Source organism: Mastacembelus armatus, chromosome 24, assembly GCF_900324485.2.
Source record: "Mastacembelus armatus chromosome 24, fMasArm1.2, whole genome shotgun sequence".
Lineage (NCBI taxonomy): Eukaryota > Metazoa > Chordata > Actinopteri > Synbranchiformes > Mastacembelidae > Mastacembelus > Mastacembelus armatus.
This window is the reverse complement of record NC_046656.1, coordinates 16,610,225-16,627,709: the sequence shown is the minus strand read 5'-3', so window position 1 is coordinate 16,627,709 and position 17,485 is coordinate 16,610,225. Positions and strand designations below refer to the sequence as shown.

At 39.0% G+C, this 17,485-nt stretch overlaps 1 protein-coding gene across 2 annotated transcripts in view; it reads right to left on the bottom strand.

The window, feature by feature from the left end:
* The window catches only part of LOC113137669 (regulator of G-protein signaling 6-like), a 46,556-nt gene extending 29,517 nt beyond the window's left edge, over window positions 1-17,039 (bottom strand). Inside the window, exons 1-2 of one of the 2 annotated variants that reach the window (XM_026319508.2) lie at window positions 16,972-17,039; window positions 16,788-16,935 (exon numbers count right to left, since the gene is read on the bottom strand). In XM_026319508.2, the coding sequence (XP_026175293.1) occupies window positions 16,788-16,935; window positions 16,972-17,039 (216 nt within the window). Of the gene's footprint in view, window positions 1-16,787 lie in introns of both variants that reach the window. The other variant, XM_026319507.2, reaches the window with a different exon arrangement.
* Between the last annotated feature and the right edge of the window lie 446 nt (window positions 17,040-17,485).

The following is a 17,485-nucleotide window of genomic DNA, read 5'->3' as shown; positions in this document are numbered from 1 at the left end:
GTCACTCCCAGAGAGAACCTCAACATCTTCAGCTCTGCTACCTCCAGCTCTGCCTCCTGTCTTTTTCTCAGTGCCACTGTCTCTAAACCAGACAACATTGCTGGTCTCACCACTGTCTTGTCCACCTTTCCTTTCATTCTTGCTGACACCCTTTTGTCACACATCACACCTGACACTTTCCTCCACCCGTTCCAACCTGCTTGAACTCCTCTGTCAGCCCTACAGCACACCTCACCACTGTCTTACAGCTCTCATACATGTCCTGCACCACTCGAACATACTTCTCTGCCACTTCCTCATACAAAACCACAGCTCCTCTCTCGGCACCCTGTCATACGCTTTTTCCAAATCTACAAAGACACAATGCCTTCTAGCCTTCTCTGTACTTCTCCATCAATAAACATATAAATAAATGAGTAAAAATATGACATTTCCAGGCTCTTGAGGCAGAGTAACAGATTTGTCTTGCAAATATCCCTCCAAGGCAGAAACAACTTCCTCTTACACAACTGCAATGATTTGGAAAGGTCAGAGCACATGGTGAGTTACAAAAAAAGAAATAAACAAACAAAAACAAAAAAAATCAGCCCTGGAGCAGCTTGAGGTCAGTGGTACTTAAGCAGCATTAACTAGAAGAGAAAGCCTCGTCATCACCCGCTAAAAAGCACATTTACATTTTGAAAAAATGCGTAAGTCAATTCATAAACTTTTGTTTTTTTTTTTAACAAACTTGGAAAAACTGCAATTAGCAGAGATCCTTCAAGCATTCTCACTTAATACTTTTTTCATTTTTCAAACTGTATTTCAAATAGCAAGTTTACTGTGACTCAGAGCAGTGAGTGTGTGTGTGCAGCCTGAAACAGAGAACAGCATATCTCTGTAGGTGTAACAGCTCCAATTATTGAGACAGCTCTCTGGAGCTCCTGTGGTACCACCACATGTAATGTTCATTTAAGGGCATTTCCACCAACCAGCAATTGAAGCAAGCTGTCCACTAATGTTAAAGATTATGACTCTGCCTTTCTGCTATTTTTTTGCCTATAGTAGGTAGATTTGGTCTGAATGCGTGGGAATAATTCAGTTGAACTGAAAAGACAGAGTAGATGTTTATCAAATCAAAACTCCCATCTGCTGCAGAGTAAAAAGTCTCATCTCCTGTCCTGCAGTTTGTGTTTGCCCCCATGCGTCTCTGACAAACTGTGTTTCTTCTCAACATGAAAGCAGCTGCTCTCAGAGGCAGAGGAAGGAGTGTGACAAGGGAGGTGGCTTCTGCAACAAGGCAGGTGGTGGGAAAGGGCTTGTGGTTCCCAAATGGTATCAGTAACAATGAAATAGACCTTCTTATTAAGATGTCTATACAATCTCTCTCTGGCAGTGACCTGTGGGGCTCGAAGCAGGACAGGAGGCTGCAGTTCTGGTGGGCAATGAGGAAACCGACAGTCTCATTATAGCGAAACAGGCTGTGCTTAAGGGGAAATGACAGGTCTATTTAGCATCAGTGCCACAGGAAAAGGCTTTGAAACAATACCACATACACACACATATAGTTACACTCCTATATAAACAACTGTACCAGATGTGCATACCTTTACACAAGCATTCATCCATTCCCCCGCCATTGTATGGTGAAACAAGCTAAAAGGGTTATTTAATTTGACATGAGCATGTGTTAATTGCCATGAAAAAGTGGATGGATTCACCTTTTATTTTCCATTGATTCTCTCTAAACTAATTCCCCTGATGAATCACTGTTGCAGTCTAATTTCTACAAACCCTCTAATGCCTTACAGTAATTCAATGAGCAGCACAGAGCCGTGCCTGGAAAGCTTTAGGTTAAAGGTTCAAGAAAAAGATTCATGAAGAAATTGTCAGGGTGTGAGAAGTGGGGCAAGAAAATCCAAATGGATGCAGTGAGGGCGAATAGATGCACTGAGGGCGACCCTTCCTGTGGGGAAAATAAGGTGGTGAGAGCCTGTATGCTATAGGCTGTAGTTGCTTACACTACAGTGGATGTATGTTCTTCAGAAATGTTAATCCTGATTGAGATCTTTCTCTCGATAAAGAACCCTTTTTAGAAAAAAACTACTACTTTTAAAAAATAATGTCTATATGTCCAAAGGTCTTTTGGCAAAACACTGAACCCAAAATTATTCCCGAAGGTCAGACCAGATGTGTAAATGGGTGAAAGAGGCAAATTATAAAGCACATTGGATGAAACTGCTATGACGTTATTATTTTTGTACCATGAACAGTAAGTTGCCTTTAGGACAGTTGTGAGTGTAACAGTAATGCAGAATGCTGATGATTAAAGATGATTATTCACAGACAAACTGTAGCCCATTTATTGCTCACACCTAGACAGAGTGGAACAGCACTGCTCAGATAAACAGGCTTACGCAACTTTACTATCAAATTGAAGCACTAAAATGTGAGTTGAAGCTTCCTGCAGCAGAAAGGAAATTGAGTCCCATAAGCCCCAAACAGCAGCTTCTACTAACCTACTGACCTCCCTCTCCAGTTAATAAACCTAATGTTTCATGGAGTAGGACAAGCTCCAAGGACCTCACACCCATAAATAATTCATTATTTAACAGTAAGGCTCTTTTTGTGCTTTGGACCCAGCACAGTGCCAACTAATAGTGTAAGTCTGAATGCTAATAAATGAAACTGAGCATCTGAGTTTATTGGAGCATTAACTTGTTGGGCCATTCACAGTCTTCTCTCACTCAGACAGATTTCTGAGTAGGTCTTGTGAAGGTTTATTTTTTCTCTTATCCAATGTCCACAGACACAACTTTAATTTCACACCTACCTGGGCTACTGTGCTAATGGAAACTTTCTGTGCTTTTATCTGTATCTGGTGTCAAAGTGACATCAACTCATACTGCGATTATATATAGAGAGTTTAAAATATAAATTCATGCCTGTGCCGCCCTCAGGTCCTTCTGATTAACCACACGTCTTCACCACTGCATATCTATCAGCTTTCTTCAGGTTGTTGCCAGGCCTTCTCCACCTGATACTCCAGATTATTTCTCATCCCTGATGGATATTGATCACTCACATTCAGTGAGCTTTGTCTGTCAGTCTAATTGTCTGAAACCCTGCACCACCACAGCCCTATGAAATATTAACACAGACTAGCAAAGGCCAATCTCACGGATCAATGCCTCTCAGTGTGAACTGCTCAAAACTTTGAGGAGAGGAGATCTAGATTGTAGCATCCTTCAAATCCAAATAATCCTCTGCTAAAGGTTTAAAGCAGTTTTTTCTTATTAAACAATGATCGCTTCATGGGTTTGGTTGTGAGTGGAAGAATAAAGTGTTGAAATGGAAAAGGAAAGGCTCACTAGCAAAGTAAACTCTTATGATCGTTTTACAAATCTTTGTCTTGACACAGACATTCACAGAGAATTAAAAGCATGAGCAATTTGTCTCCAGCAGCAGTAGCAATGCAAAGATTAGGAGGATGTTTTTGGACTGAAACAGCAAATTAGAAGATTCACTACAAGGCAACAGCAGTAAGCAGAAGGCTTACAGAGAAATGAGATAAAGGAAGGATTATACAGGAGGTGAATTAAGGAAATTGTGAACTCCTCTGGGTGTGCAAATGAGTTGTAGAGGAAAGAGAGTGATGAGGCTGCAAAACAGAAAAACAAACAAGGAGGAAGCAGATTGAAATGGAAAGAGGGCAGATACAGTAAAGAAAGATCGGATTCATATAATTGAAGTAGCGACAAACCCTAATAGATCAGTCTGATGAACTGATAGATCAGGAAACGTCTAAACTGATGGATGAGTTGATGTCTACACCTTAATGGATTGTTGATAGAGGGGGCTGTATAAAATCTATATATATCTGAATTGTGTAAACACCTCCTCCATCTTCTCTTTTTGGAATTAGGGGCAATGCGACACAGGGAAAATAGCTCCTGTCTATCTATCCTGACAGATTTATCCATGTCCCAGGCTTTTGTTCATCATCTTTAGTTGTTTTTGTTTTGCTACTGCTTCTTCACTGCTCTTGATATGATATGACAAAGATGATATTCTAGCTTTTACTTTCTAATTGCTATTCATTTTCATATTCAAAGTGTTTTCATACTCTCTTTTTCTGTCTCAGTTTTTTATTTCCCACCCTTGTCTTTCTCTTGTCCTCCACCCTAATCGGCAGCTCACTTTCCATCAAATTATAATGCAAATTTGAATTGAAATTTCAAAGTCTGTAACGGCAACATGTTGGAGTCTGAACATCATTTACACTATTGGGCACACAAAACAGCACACCACTTATGCCAACTTCACAATCACCTGGCACAGCAAGTAAACAAAATATGTGTGTGTGCCTGATTCAACATGGCTCTAGTGACTGGATCCAAAATAAAATGTACTTTAATGTCTCTGCTATTACTAAAACCTGTAAGAAGATTAAAAGTTTGTCCCACCATCTCTACCTGCTGCTGCTGTTGGATTACTAAATCCTAAAGATATATACTTTAGAATCCACATTTAACACTAATCTGCCACTTGTGGATGTATAGAAGAAAGGTAGATGGGCTGTTATTGATAGCGGTATTTTTTTAAATAAGTGACTGTATTTACCTCTCAGAGGCAACTGCTGCTTCTCTTGTGTTAAAGGATTTTAAAAGATTCAAACTTTTATTACAAAGCATCCTGATTCTGAAATAAACCATTTCTGTGCGGTCACACAACTGATAAAAAGACCGACCCACACTTAACTGTGGACGCACACATTCACATGTGACAGCTAAGATTGGAGCATTGTTATTACAAACTGTTAAGATAATCATAAATAGACACGGTGGACAGCTTATCTAATAAAATGTCTCAGACAGGAAAATGAATTCAATTTTAATATGCCTTTAATGTGCATAATGTAAGCTACGTGAAATGTAGATTGGAGGAGCCCGATTGCATAGAATAATAATAATAATGTTGTGTAATTCTGTTGTGTCTCCATTTTTTCAAAGCCTAGCCTCTGTGTCAATCATAAAACCTCAGGTATGACATTCAATTTCACCACAATTTGAGCAGGAGCTCAAATTGTAGAAGGTCAACGGCGCAATTCAGCTGAGGAAAATAAAGTAAAATGAAAGCCATTAAACTTAAAACATTTGTGTTGCTGAACAAGACACGGTTAGCTTCAGTTTCTGTTTATCTACCTGGAGCCTGTTTGTGTGTTAGATAGAAAAACAAATAAGGACAATTCAGCATGTAATTAATATAATCATAACCAGCAGCACTACACACTGGCTCAAATACACAGTATTCTGGTGGATGTAAAATACTGTATAGTGATGCAATCAGGCTAATACTGGCCTTTAATTAAACCTTTTATAGTTTTCACTTTAATGTATCATTCCTGTTCTTCTCAGATCACTTCTGTATGTATATTTTATATCTAGGGCAAAGCACTACTGCTACAGGATGAGTTCACACAGCAGTCTGTAAAATCTCCAATTAAACATGGCTCACCTGCCTCCTAGAGTGACCATGAAAGTTAATCACACTACATTTTCTAACAAATAGTTTGTCCGTTGTTGCCAACTGAACAGATGGGGCCTCCCAAAAATAAAGTCTTAATTAATAGAACAGGATATAAAAAGTGTAAATATTCCTGATAAATTATGTTTTTTTCTTCTGACTTGTTTTTTCACATTTGTCTTTTCATTATGAAATACTCTAAAGCCTCTTCAAACGAAAGAATCTGAGAAGGAACCATCTAGATGATGAAAAAATAATGTTAATATATACCGTTCATGTTCACTTCATGCATTCACTGAAAAAACATTAACAGCCTACTCACATATCTGCTATTTAAACAGATGTCAGGATTTATTCTTGATTTCCACTGCGGTTACTCAAATCTTGCTGTTAGATACACCAGCTTTTCTACCTCAGCCAAACGTAAATGCCTCTTACATCAGGTCAAGATTGTTTGAATTTTCTCAGGTCTTTCAATGTGCTTACTGCACATTAAACCCATGGATGAAAACACACCTTTTGTTTTTGGTTGAGCTGCTCACAACTCAAACATAAACATATGCAGCCCAAGAGTCATGAATAGATATTGCTTGACATTAAAAGGTCACAAGAGAAAAAGGTTGGGAACCATAAGTCCAAGCTATTCAGAGTCTGGTAGGGCAGCTACATAATGAGATATCACTCAAAACGCCACAGTCAGAAGCAAAAGCTCCCAACATCACAGTACCTTTTAATACTTCATGACTGGGTTACCACAAACCTGCTGCTCCCCATTCAGTGTGCAATACATAAAACATCCTCCTCATATTTGATTTATTGCCTGCTGCTCTGGTCTGCTTATGTCAGGCTTAGGTAAGCCAATCAAAGTTTACTTTCAATCAAGTGGATGGAGTAATACAGCATAATATGACTGCACCTCAAGTCACACTAGCCAACCACAGCCACCACATCTCATTGTGTTCTGGCCTCTTTACAGGACATCCCACTCACAATCAGTCTGTGCTGCTTCTACTCTTCATAAGAGCCGCAGTGGCTTTGATTCTGCCCTCTTTTTGTGCAGCCGGGGCGGTCTTTATTTCTAAACTAATTCCCACTGAGGGAATTACTTGGAATGCTCCGCTCTTGTTATTTAAAGACGATATTCTGTTTTGCCACAGCAGGGAGCATCTGTAAGTGTAGACTCATGCCGCTACAGTTTCATGTTAGTGTTCCCAGCAGAATTACATAATGAGGGGAAAAGTTCATTCAACCAATCCCTTCTAACCCTTTATTTACTAGTTGCAAGCTAATCAGGCTATTTCACAAGTGGTCCGTGGACATTTTCATCTAGATCACTCAAACTTGAGACGATGCTACAGAGTCGTTTTAACCCCAGTAATTCCAAATGCACTAAGTTTCTCTTTGGCTCTGATCCCGGTGGAACAGAGACGCAGTCTGACCTATTTCTCACATTACAGAAATATTATTCTTTGTCTGGCAACACTGACAAAAAAAGTGCAGTAAAAGGGGGTGGAAGACATCAAAAACATATAACACAAATAATTCAAATAAGTTTTGGAGACAAATATTGCCCTTTTTACGCTACTACTATATTTATTCAACACCTTTAGTTCTATTTCTTATTAGTAATACAAAAATATTCATCAAATTATTTCAGATTATTGTACTCAGATTAAGCAATTTATAAAGTAGTTTAAACTAATCCAACTTTTAGCATCTGTAACACTGAAGTCATACAGTATATTAATGCATCAGTAATAATAATCCAGTGGATATCTGTATCTATAGCTCGCAATGAAAATGCATAATGCATAACAATGCTTGTTCAAAAATGTAAAATGCAGTGAATCCAGGCCAATGATTTTTTTTAAAATTCTATGTCTCTTTTTCTTTGTCTTATGATGGTAATGGTACTGAAAAATTCATGCTGTAATGATTTATGGATGTAATAAAATGCTGCGTGCGGCCCTTGTGATGAAGATGTCTAAATGAAGAGTAACACTACAGGGATGTGATCGGCTCTTGATGGATCGATATGCTTCTCCTGGGACTCTTTTGAGTTCTGCTGTGTCGGTAAAAAAGAGCAAACTGAAATAAACTGGAGTAAACAGACCAGAATAGTCTGTGGCTGCACTGGGAAATTTGTGTTTATGTCTGTAAATCAACTGTCAAGAATTACCAGAAGAGCATTGCTACTTGATGCATACAGTCTCCAAACCTGGACAGACTATAGAAGACGGAAAGTAAAATGGAAGTCATGGAGGTTAAAACGGTGCAGAGCTAATGATGGATTGGGGAAGGCAGAAAACGAGACGGAACCAAATGAGAGGAGACGGTAATGGAAAAACAATGTGTGGTCCTACATCCTTCCATCCATCAGTAAGGTGTGGGTAATCTTTTCCCTTTCTTACGTATGTGTAGGTCTGTGTGCGAGCCTGCCTTCCCATTGTACAAATGGGGAACGTGCTGACAAACATTCACGTCCATTAATCATAACTTGGTACTTGGCAGTGCAACCTCTGGTAGCTCAGCTCCTGATGTCTCAGATCTCCCTCAGACCCTCAAGTAAAGCCTCATTATACCTCTTCCACACAATGCAGACATGAATGCATGCAACATTAGCTTTAACACAGAGCACCATGCTGTGTGTGGCAGCGTGCAGGAGAAATCCTTTTTACAGCATACTTCAATTCTAAAATGCAAAAGAGCTTCTAAAAGGAGACTAAAAGGAATATGTCAACATGACTAATGATATTACTCTGATATATGTGTTTAACTGTGAAAGTAGAGCTGGAGGACAGTCTGACTGCATGCAGGGGGAATAGCTAACCTGGTTCTATTAAAGGTTCAATGTGTAATATTTACAGCAATCTATTAGTAGAAAGATGAGAATATAGTATTCATAAAGAAATATATTCCATTATGTTGCACCACCATGTTTCTACAGTAGCTCAGAACGGACAAACCACACAGGATCTAGACAGAGAATCTTGTTTTGTTTTAACACTAACTATTACTCTCCTATTCATGTGGCAGAACTGAATCCAGACTATTTAACACAATGTGCTGTGCAGATCACTAAACAAATGAGAGGCTGAAAGGGGTTTATCTTTTCAAAAATAGTTTTGTTTGTCTCTAAACAAATATGGAGATGATTATTTGATGTTCGGAGCCTGCATCTCACACCTTTATAATTTATCTGAAACCTATTTAACATTTTGGGAACTCTGTGGTCAGGACCATCCCGTCCCAGCTGCAGGATGATAAGAGAGACTGCTTTGAATGGACTGTGTTGCCTCATTATTCTGGCTGTGTCTGCCTGCTTCACTGTTACCAATAAACAAAACAGTTGTTGCCACATTAGACTGAGGCAACTCTTCAGTGCATTTACACAATAATGGCTGCAGGTGTATTTATTGACAGTTGTACTCAACCTTCTATCCAACTATTAACACCTTCCTGAATATATTCACCTCTACTGTACAGAACTCTGCCATTTCTCTCTCTCACACTCGCTTTCTCTTCATAATTGCCTTTGAATATGGGGAGAATAGTGTGAATATGTGTGTATGTTGGAGCTCAAGTGTTCTTTGTGTAGCTACAGTCCTTTGATGTGCAGTGCTTTGTAATTTCTGCCAAAATTTGACAAGCGAGAGGAGGTTGCGCTACGTCTCATTACAGCCCCGAAAACGCCTGCGTCATTGTTTTCCTAACAAAACAATATGTTAATCCCTATTACACCATGAATATCTGTGAGATTAATTAGGGATTATACAGTTTGCTCTCAGGACAAGTCCAATGTGTGAACAACAAAGAATTATGGTGCTACAAAAGCCTGATAAACAACTAACTGCTCACTTATTGAGCCTGTTTGCCCATGCTCAGTATTTGCTGTATGTTACCATCATAAATCTCACATGCAGTGCACACAATCACATAATATATACAAGAAGATATTCCAGTTAATTGCATTTACTACTTCATATATAGTCAGATCATTTACTCCAGTTCTTCCACCAATCAAAAGGCCAGAGGATAAATATGGAGTCATGTCATTAATGGAGCAGGGCAAAAAAATTTGAATAATTCAATAATATTTTGTGAAATGTTTAAGATTGGATTGGACAGTTTTCTGCATCTTTCAGCCTAAAACAGAGAGTAATTCAGTTATTTGAGATGTTTATAGGCAGAAACAATCTTGGTGGATCTGCTAACAACTCAGACCTCTGAAACACTAAAAACTGCAGACACTGATCCAGTTTAATCTTCATCAGTTTAACATTATAAGCGTATCCAATGTTTCTTTAATAAAAATGTGCAAAAAATAGGACCGAGAAAAAATAGAACGAGGAAAATCAAAACGAATATGTACATTTTCAAGTAATTACAAGTACTTAGCAACTGTACTTGGGTAGTTTCCCACCAATGATTCAGGTGAGTCACTGCCCAGAAATATGAATATCAATCTAAAAACACTCAGTTCACTGATGTGCTGCCACACACACACACACACACACACACACTTTATTCATGCACACATTACTGGAAATTCCCAAATGCACCTACAGTTTGACAGGGAAGCAAGAGCAAGTAGATTTGTGTGACACCTGCTGCCCAACACAACCAGAGCATGACAAATACAGTGATGCCTCAATAGACCCCTCACTCTCTAAACTCTGCTGTCAGAGAAGTAAACACTGAACGGGCTTACAAGGAGCTCAGAAACTGGCTCAGATCAGGCTCATTCGAGTGCCTCTGTTCAGAAAGTTGTTCATGTTTCTTTTCTGGCTCTGGTGTTTTGATGTTTAGATATAAACTGACAGAAGATCTCAGCAGCTTGTTTTCACTACTTAAACATTAAGATTAACTCAACTCTTTAATCAGTGAGAAGAAATAAAGGATGAACTCCCATTACATTAAAGCTCCCATTTTGTGACTTGGGTTTATTAAAAACATGCCAAAGACACTGAGTTACTCATTCAAAGCCAGAAAAACACACTGAATCAGTGCAGCTGTACAGTAAGTGTACTCTGAGGAGGATCAGATGAGACCGATACAGGAACTCAGTGGGCACTCAGGATGTCATTATTTCTGCAGGCCCAGGGAATACTCCCTGCTAGGGAGGGACTACTGCCACCACCAGATTCTGGAGGAAATACTGCCCTGACCCCAGTTCTGACCTTATTCATCACTTTCACTACCAAGAATGAAACCAGTGGAGGTTTCTTTGGAAAAATGTAAACATTTAAACATTTATTTAAGTGAGATCTAAACTCTTCATGTAAGCACACATTATTTTTTAAGACACCCAAGTGCAATCAGGACCAAATATCAATTTTGACAATTGTAGGATTTTTCAACATGATGACGGAGTTACTCAGGAGCCAACAATACACCAGCTACTATATCAAACTGACATAAACAGCAAGATGTGTAAACAAGAAACTGTTTGCCAACAAGTAAAGTATTGAAACAATTTTCCTTAAAAACACTGGGGCCTAAATTTCACACATTCAACAATGCCAAAATCATTTTTTCATTCTTCCTGTAGAAAATTACCAAACTAGAAGGAAAGAACACAGCAAAGCAGAAATGTATGATAAGAATGATCACCCCATCATTGTAAAATTTGCAATTTAAACTCCCCCAATTAGCCCCTCACCATCACCTTGATTTGATTAGCTTGCTGCTCTCTACCTGCTCTGTTGTGATGAGCTCTCCTCAGACATCTGCATGTGACTGCACTGTGATTAGATGCACTTAGTCATTCACTAAGTGATAAGTGGCACCTCCACACAAACCCACATGCAGGCAAACATGAACACATGAAGACATGTCTCATGTACTAATGCAAAAGCACAAAAAATTATCTAATAATCTAAGTGCAGTGTCAGTATATATGTGACCAAATTACCCCCATTACAAACACAGATTCTTACAGTATTTTCTAGTAGGATTCACTGCTGGTTTTGGAATTTAAAAGGATCATCCTTGATTTGTTTTAGTTGTGTTTGTTTCATTAATCCTAAAACTGTCTGACACATTGACAGATAAAGGTAATCATCTCCAGTCTTTGTACCAGGCAATTAAGAAAGCTATAAGGTTGAAAACCTATTCCTCTATGTCCTGAAAAAAATGACGACGTTCCTACATGATCCAAGTAACAATCCTCATCCGCATCTGCCTGGATACTGATGCCATCAGTGTGAAAGCTGTGGAGAGGATTCAACGAGCTATGATTCATGTTCTTGCTCATAATGAATATCTTTGCCTAATAGATATGTGCTGGATTGCAGTGATTGTATATGTCTGGAAGTTTATCAGCTGCAAAGGGTTCAAAAGCTCAACAGCATAAAATAAGTCATGACCTACAACAAACTATACTTCTTCTAAATATTAACACTAAATTATACTCATTTGTTTTTTCCCCTGCACAAATCACTTTAACAAATCCCCTCTCAAAAAATGTGACTGTGATCATCCTTACGAGGAGTGTAGACTGTTCTGATCTGCTGATTTAACACGTTCAGTTTCATTCCTATAACACATAACCTTCAAACTTCTCTGTATATGGTTGTAAATTTATGTATGAATTTTGTCTCCAAAAGTTTTCTTCAGTTTCAAAGTCACTCTGTAAATGCTCTCATGAAAAACAGCTTAAATCTGAAAAATTATGTATTAATACATAAAGATGCTTCCCCCCCCCCACAGCTACTTTGAAGTGTTCTGGACTTTTAGTGGTGGCATGTGACATGATAAAAACACAAGCATATAAAACACACCGTCTGAGCTGCTGAATACTGACGCTCCAAAAGAAACAACAAAAGGTCTCACTTCTGCTCCAGCTCCTTAAAGACTGGTGTAGGGAAAAAATACTTTTTTGTTTTTTATGTTAACAGTTGCAGCACTGGAGTCAAAATTAAATACCCACCAGCTTTATAGACTAAAATCTACTGAAAACACTAACAAGAGAATTTAACTGACATGAAGTAAAAGCAATTATTAAACTTCCAGTGGAAAAATGTTTAATTTACTTTACAAAGCATCTACGACTTCAAACTCCTAATTTGTAGGAACCTTCTGCAACATCTTTCCCAGCAGCCCATGCAGACTGTAAAGCATTACCACTGGAGGGTTTGACCCCAAAGGAAAAGCCAATTTTTTGAACATCCTCAAGCAAAGCTCTTGATGAATAGAGCCACTAAGAGATACCACAGCCATTAAGCTCATTCCAGTGTTTCATTATTCAACATATTTCATATCTGGTACTCCATTTCCACTGCTCCATGCTGTCATGATTGTGAGATACAATTTAAAATCTTAATGCAAGTCTTTTTATTAAATAGGAGGGCCAAAATTAAAAGCTGAAATTTCCTAATTTACCCATACCTTGGCAGTCGTTGAGTTCACCACCTGAGATTCTGTCACATCTTCAATCTCTCTCTAACCATGATCATCACCTCTTCATAGACTTTACAATAGAAGCTCCAGAAAATAAATCAGTAATTTTTCAAAAAAAACTCATATGGGTTGTTTGGGAAGAGGCAGAAAAATTGCTTTGGTAGAAAGACTAAAGAGCAACTTGGATGTATACACACTCATATATCCTGCCTTCCCTGGCTAGTATACAAAAATTGCTCATTGTGGCACCAAATGCAAAATAAAAACAGCAACAAAATCATATTCTGTTTGAAAAGGTCCAGTTTGCAGCACAGCACCTTGCTGCAAAAGCCACATCGAACAACCATCTCAAGCTCTTTCCGAGCACGTTCCGTGGAGCTCAGAGGAATATGGGAACAGGTATCTGTATAAACAGCTTGTTAAACAGGCATGGAGTTCAACAGCTGCTATTGTTAGAGTGGAGACCAGAGAATAATGAAAAAAAGGTGCAGTGCGATGCAATGCACACACAGCTGTACGGAAACACACGCATACATTGGAACAACAGAACAGACAAACAAATACTCTGCATCCCTTTTTTCACACAATCTCATGCACATGTACACAGAAACATGCAACGTGTGCGCGCGCGCACACACACACACACACACACACACACACACACACACACACACACACACACACACACACACACACACACACACACACACACACACACACACACACACACACACAGCTTGTGAGCAGATGTTGGCTGACGGGTTTAAATTCAGGATGGTGAAAAGGTGAGTCAACACCCTCCACTTTTGTCAGCACTGAAAAGAATATATTACAATATAAAATAGAATAGCATCAAATAGAATTAAACTGAATGGGTGACTGATTGACATACATATGTAGTATGCATATATAGTATAAATGACTACTAACCTGTGTCTCTATTATTAACCATAGGATCATAGAGGGATTCAGCTTGTACTGTTATGCATATCACATTTATGTAATGTTGTCATTTACTTTGTATAATCTAAATAGTCATTTGACAGGCACTAATTAAATCATAAAGCCATCACTTTAAATTAAGTGTAGAATCCAAACAACCAGACAAATCCAAACAACACATTTCTGAAATCAAAGTTAGAAGTTTAGAAAACATAGAAAAAACTGCTTAAATGTTTTCTTTCTGAATTCTGCCAATATATGTGTGTGGCTTCAAACAGCTTCTCCTGAATGGACTAATAATTCATGTCAATCACATCTACTCATTCATTCAGGTTTGTTGTGTTTTTAAACTTTCTCCACCCCCACATTGTTCAAGATCTCTCCTGACTTTTTGTGTGTATTAACTGCTGCTCCCCCACAGTAACATTAAGGATTCATACTCTCTGCTGCACGTTCATATATTGTCTCTGTCTATTCTCCCACTTTCTCTCTGTAAACTTCCCTCTCTAACCAGCCACAGACTCAAATTTATCAAAGCCAACAGCAGCTGCTGGCATCTTGTAATTCCTGCTGCAACACAGGCTTCTTCCAACAGATACAGATTTTCACAGCCTGATTCACTGTGGTTAGTGACATTGACCATGTTGAGCTCACCAGTAGTTTATATTCTATGCAAGTTACCAATACATTTAAAGGTTCCTTTGACCTGAAAATTCAATTAATTATTATTTTTTGTTCATTACGGAGATGGCACTGCAACAAGATAAATGATGCCGTCCACTGAAAGCCAAGCTGAAAAACCTCTGAAATATTCCTCTGCCCAGCAAAGGTCAGGGTGAGTCTGTGGCAAATATTTAGAGGTTTAACCAGAAATCAGTGCACTAAGTTTGTCAGATTGAGGCGACATCTCCCCAAGAAAAACACTGCAGCAGCACTTACACTTTAGAGTAGACAGACATCCGGTCTGTTGTGGTTAACTATGCAGTCCATTAAAACTATAACACTTTAGAAGAAATCAGCCTTCAGATCCTCACAGAGCCTGCCTCAGTGCCTACATGGACCATCATGACTGATCTCAACTACATCAAGAATTTTTTTAACAACAAAAACTACAGACCAATTCAACCTCAGCATTAGCTGCAGGTTCACTACAGGTACAGCATAATGGTTCTTTATTTTAGTAGCTCCACTACTGTAATCTCCTAAGGTTTAGCACATTTAGCAGAGCCAGAGTCCACCAGAAGCTTGTTGACCAAAATGAAACATAGTCACTTGGTTTTAACTCACCCCAGAAGGAAAATCTATCTAAAGCTGTTCTCTCTGTTTTGCTGACTAGTAGCAACATTGATGCCCTGTGTTGCATTTCCTCACCTGCAGGCTCATAAAAATTCATTTTGACAGCATGTTATAAAATGCACTTTAATCAATATTGTCCACTGTGTGTAAATATACTGTTTATACTCTGCATGAATTGGAGTTTTCAGTTTTAATTATAGCCTCTTGGCATTTCCCTTCAGACAAAATTCAGCAAATAATATTTTTGTATACATAGGAAAAGGCCTGAAATGTTTCTATGTGTTTTCTTTAATTTAGTTTTTCCCTACACCAGTCTTTGTCTCATCCCTTCTTCACTGTGTGTTTCCACAGTCATGATAAATAAGTAAATCTGTGGACTCACTGCCTGCTGGGAAGCAATACTGGCACAGAGTCCATGTTCTTAGCCTGGTGCCTCCACATGCTGAGGGCAGGAATATCACCACTCCCCTCCCTGCTGCTCCCATACTTACAGAGCATCAGGACAGCACGCAAGCCTGTCTCTCTATCAATGTTCACCAGGGATAAAACACTGCAGGTGGAGGATGTTTATATTCACATGTCCCTGCATTCATTCTCAGACCCAGATCATTTTAAGAGGTGGAAGATTGGCTTCAGAATTGATTCATGCCCGTCCCTAGTCTTTTATTCCACGTCTACAGTGTACAGACAAATACTGTATTGATTTCCTCTGTGAGAAACTGAAATTTTTCTTTTTCATTTCATGATGAGATCAAAAGGTGACTGTGAGGTGATAAGTAACAAAAGGAAAGAAGTGTTCTGCTGCAGGTTTCTGGTCCTTCATGGCAGTAAATGAGCCATATGTGTTGTTGCCTAAGATCAGAGGTAGTGTCATGCATATATTGCTTAGATTCTCTCAAAGTTTAGCTCACATAGCATATAAAATGTACTGCTCGCCACAAAAAGATTGTTTTTCATTTCTATCCCAAAATCTAGATAAAAATATTGTTTTGAAAGCCACCTGTCCCTCCTTCCACCATCTGTCCAAAAACTCAGAGGTTTAGCTTCAGTGAATGAAAATCACAATTTCCTCCCTATTATTTCACGAAAAGACACTAAGAATGAGTTTGACTTTGGTCCTTCCAACAACATGCATCCAAACAGTCCAATTCAGAAATGCCAACCTAATAAAGGAGACACCACAAAATAGTCTGGATTCATAATTTCTTTATACACAAACAATCATAACCACTCACCAGCTGACCTCCCTGCTGCCACTTGACTCAGTGTTGAACTTATACTTCTGCATCCTGATTTACCTCTGAGATTAAACTTACAGCTAAAATGGTAAGAATCACTTATGTGTTGAGAGAGATATGCCCTCTCCTCTTCCCTAGAGCACCCTGATGGTGCTGGGAGGGATTCAGCTTCTTTCCAGTGTCTACAGCACAACCAGTAACAACCAATTGTAAGATTCTGTAACACTCAAACAATTATCTCATTTAAAGTTTTCATGTTTCTATATTTAAAAAAACAAAGTATGAGAGTGACAAGGTGCAAGTGATCACCAACAGAAACCACTTTTCTGCCTCCATCTGAGCTCTCAGCAGCACCACGACGCTCACAAACATAACCAGCTAAACACTCAGAAGACTTTTTCTTACCTTTCTGTAGACGATCATGTTGGGGGAATCATCATCTGGTTCCACGTTGCTCATTGACCTCATGGACAGCAGAGGTCGAGTCGGGGTCGGCCGGACACATTCTTTCAGTTCTTCAGAGTCTTCATCAGGGTCGGTCTCCTCCTCAGTGCTTGGCAGTGGCGGTGACAGCGGCGACTGTTGCTGCTGCTGCTGCTGCTGCTGCTGCTGCTCCTCTTCCTCCTCCTGCTCCTGCTGCTTCAGGGCCTCAGCCATCACTAAAATCTCCTTTCAGTTGTTTTCTCCGGTGTCAAGTTATCCTCTCTTCTTTATCTGTGTTAGGCCTTGTCTCCCTCCTTTATGTCCTCCTGTGTTTATGAAGCTGCTGTAAGGACAGATAGAAAGAGATGAATTAGTGCAACTGCTGGGCTCCAGTCTCCCATCTTTGTCTTTTTTCTTGTCTTCTGTCAGCATGCACAGGATGGATGAAATAAAGGCATCAGAAATCCTTTTTTTTCTATTATCTCCTTTCTCCAATCAACTTTTGCTTTCTGTCCCTGCAGCATCTTTCTGTGTCACTCACCTCAAGAATTAATAGGCTGCTATGTTTCCTGTCATAAAACGCATAATGAAACCATCTCCATTAGAGTACAGCAAACTTAAAACCTTTCATCTCCATTTGTTGTGTTTTCCGCTTATTTCAAGTCAATAACTTAAACTCA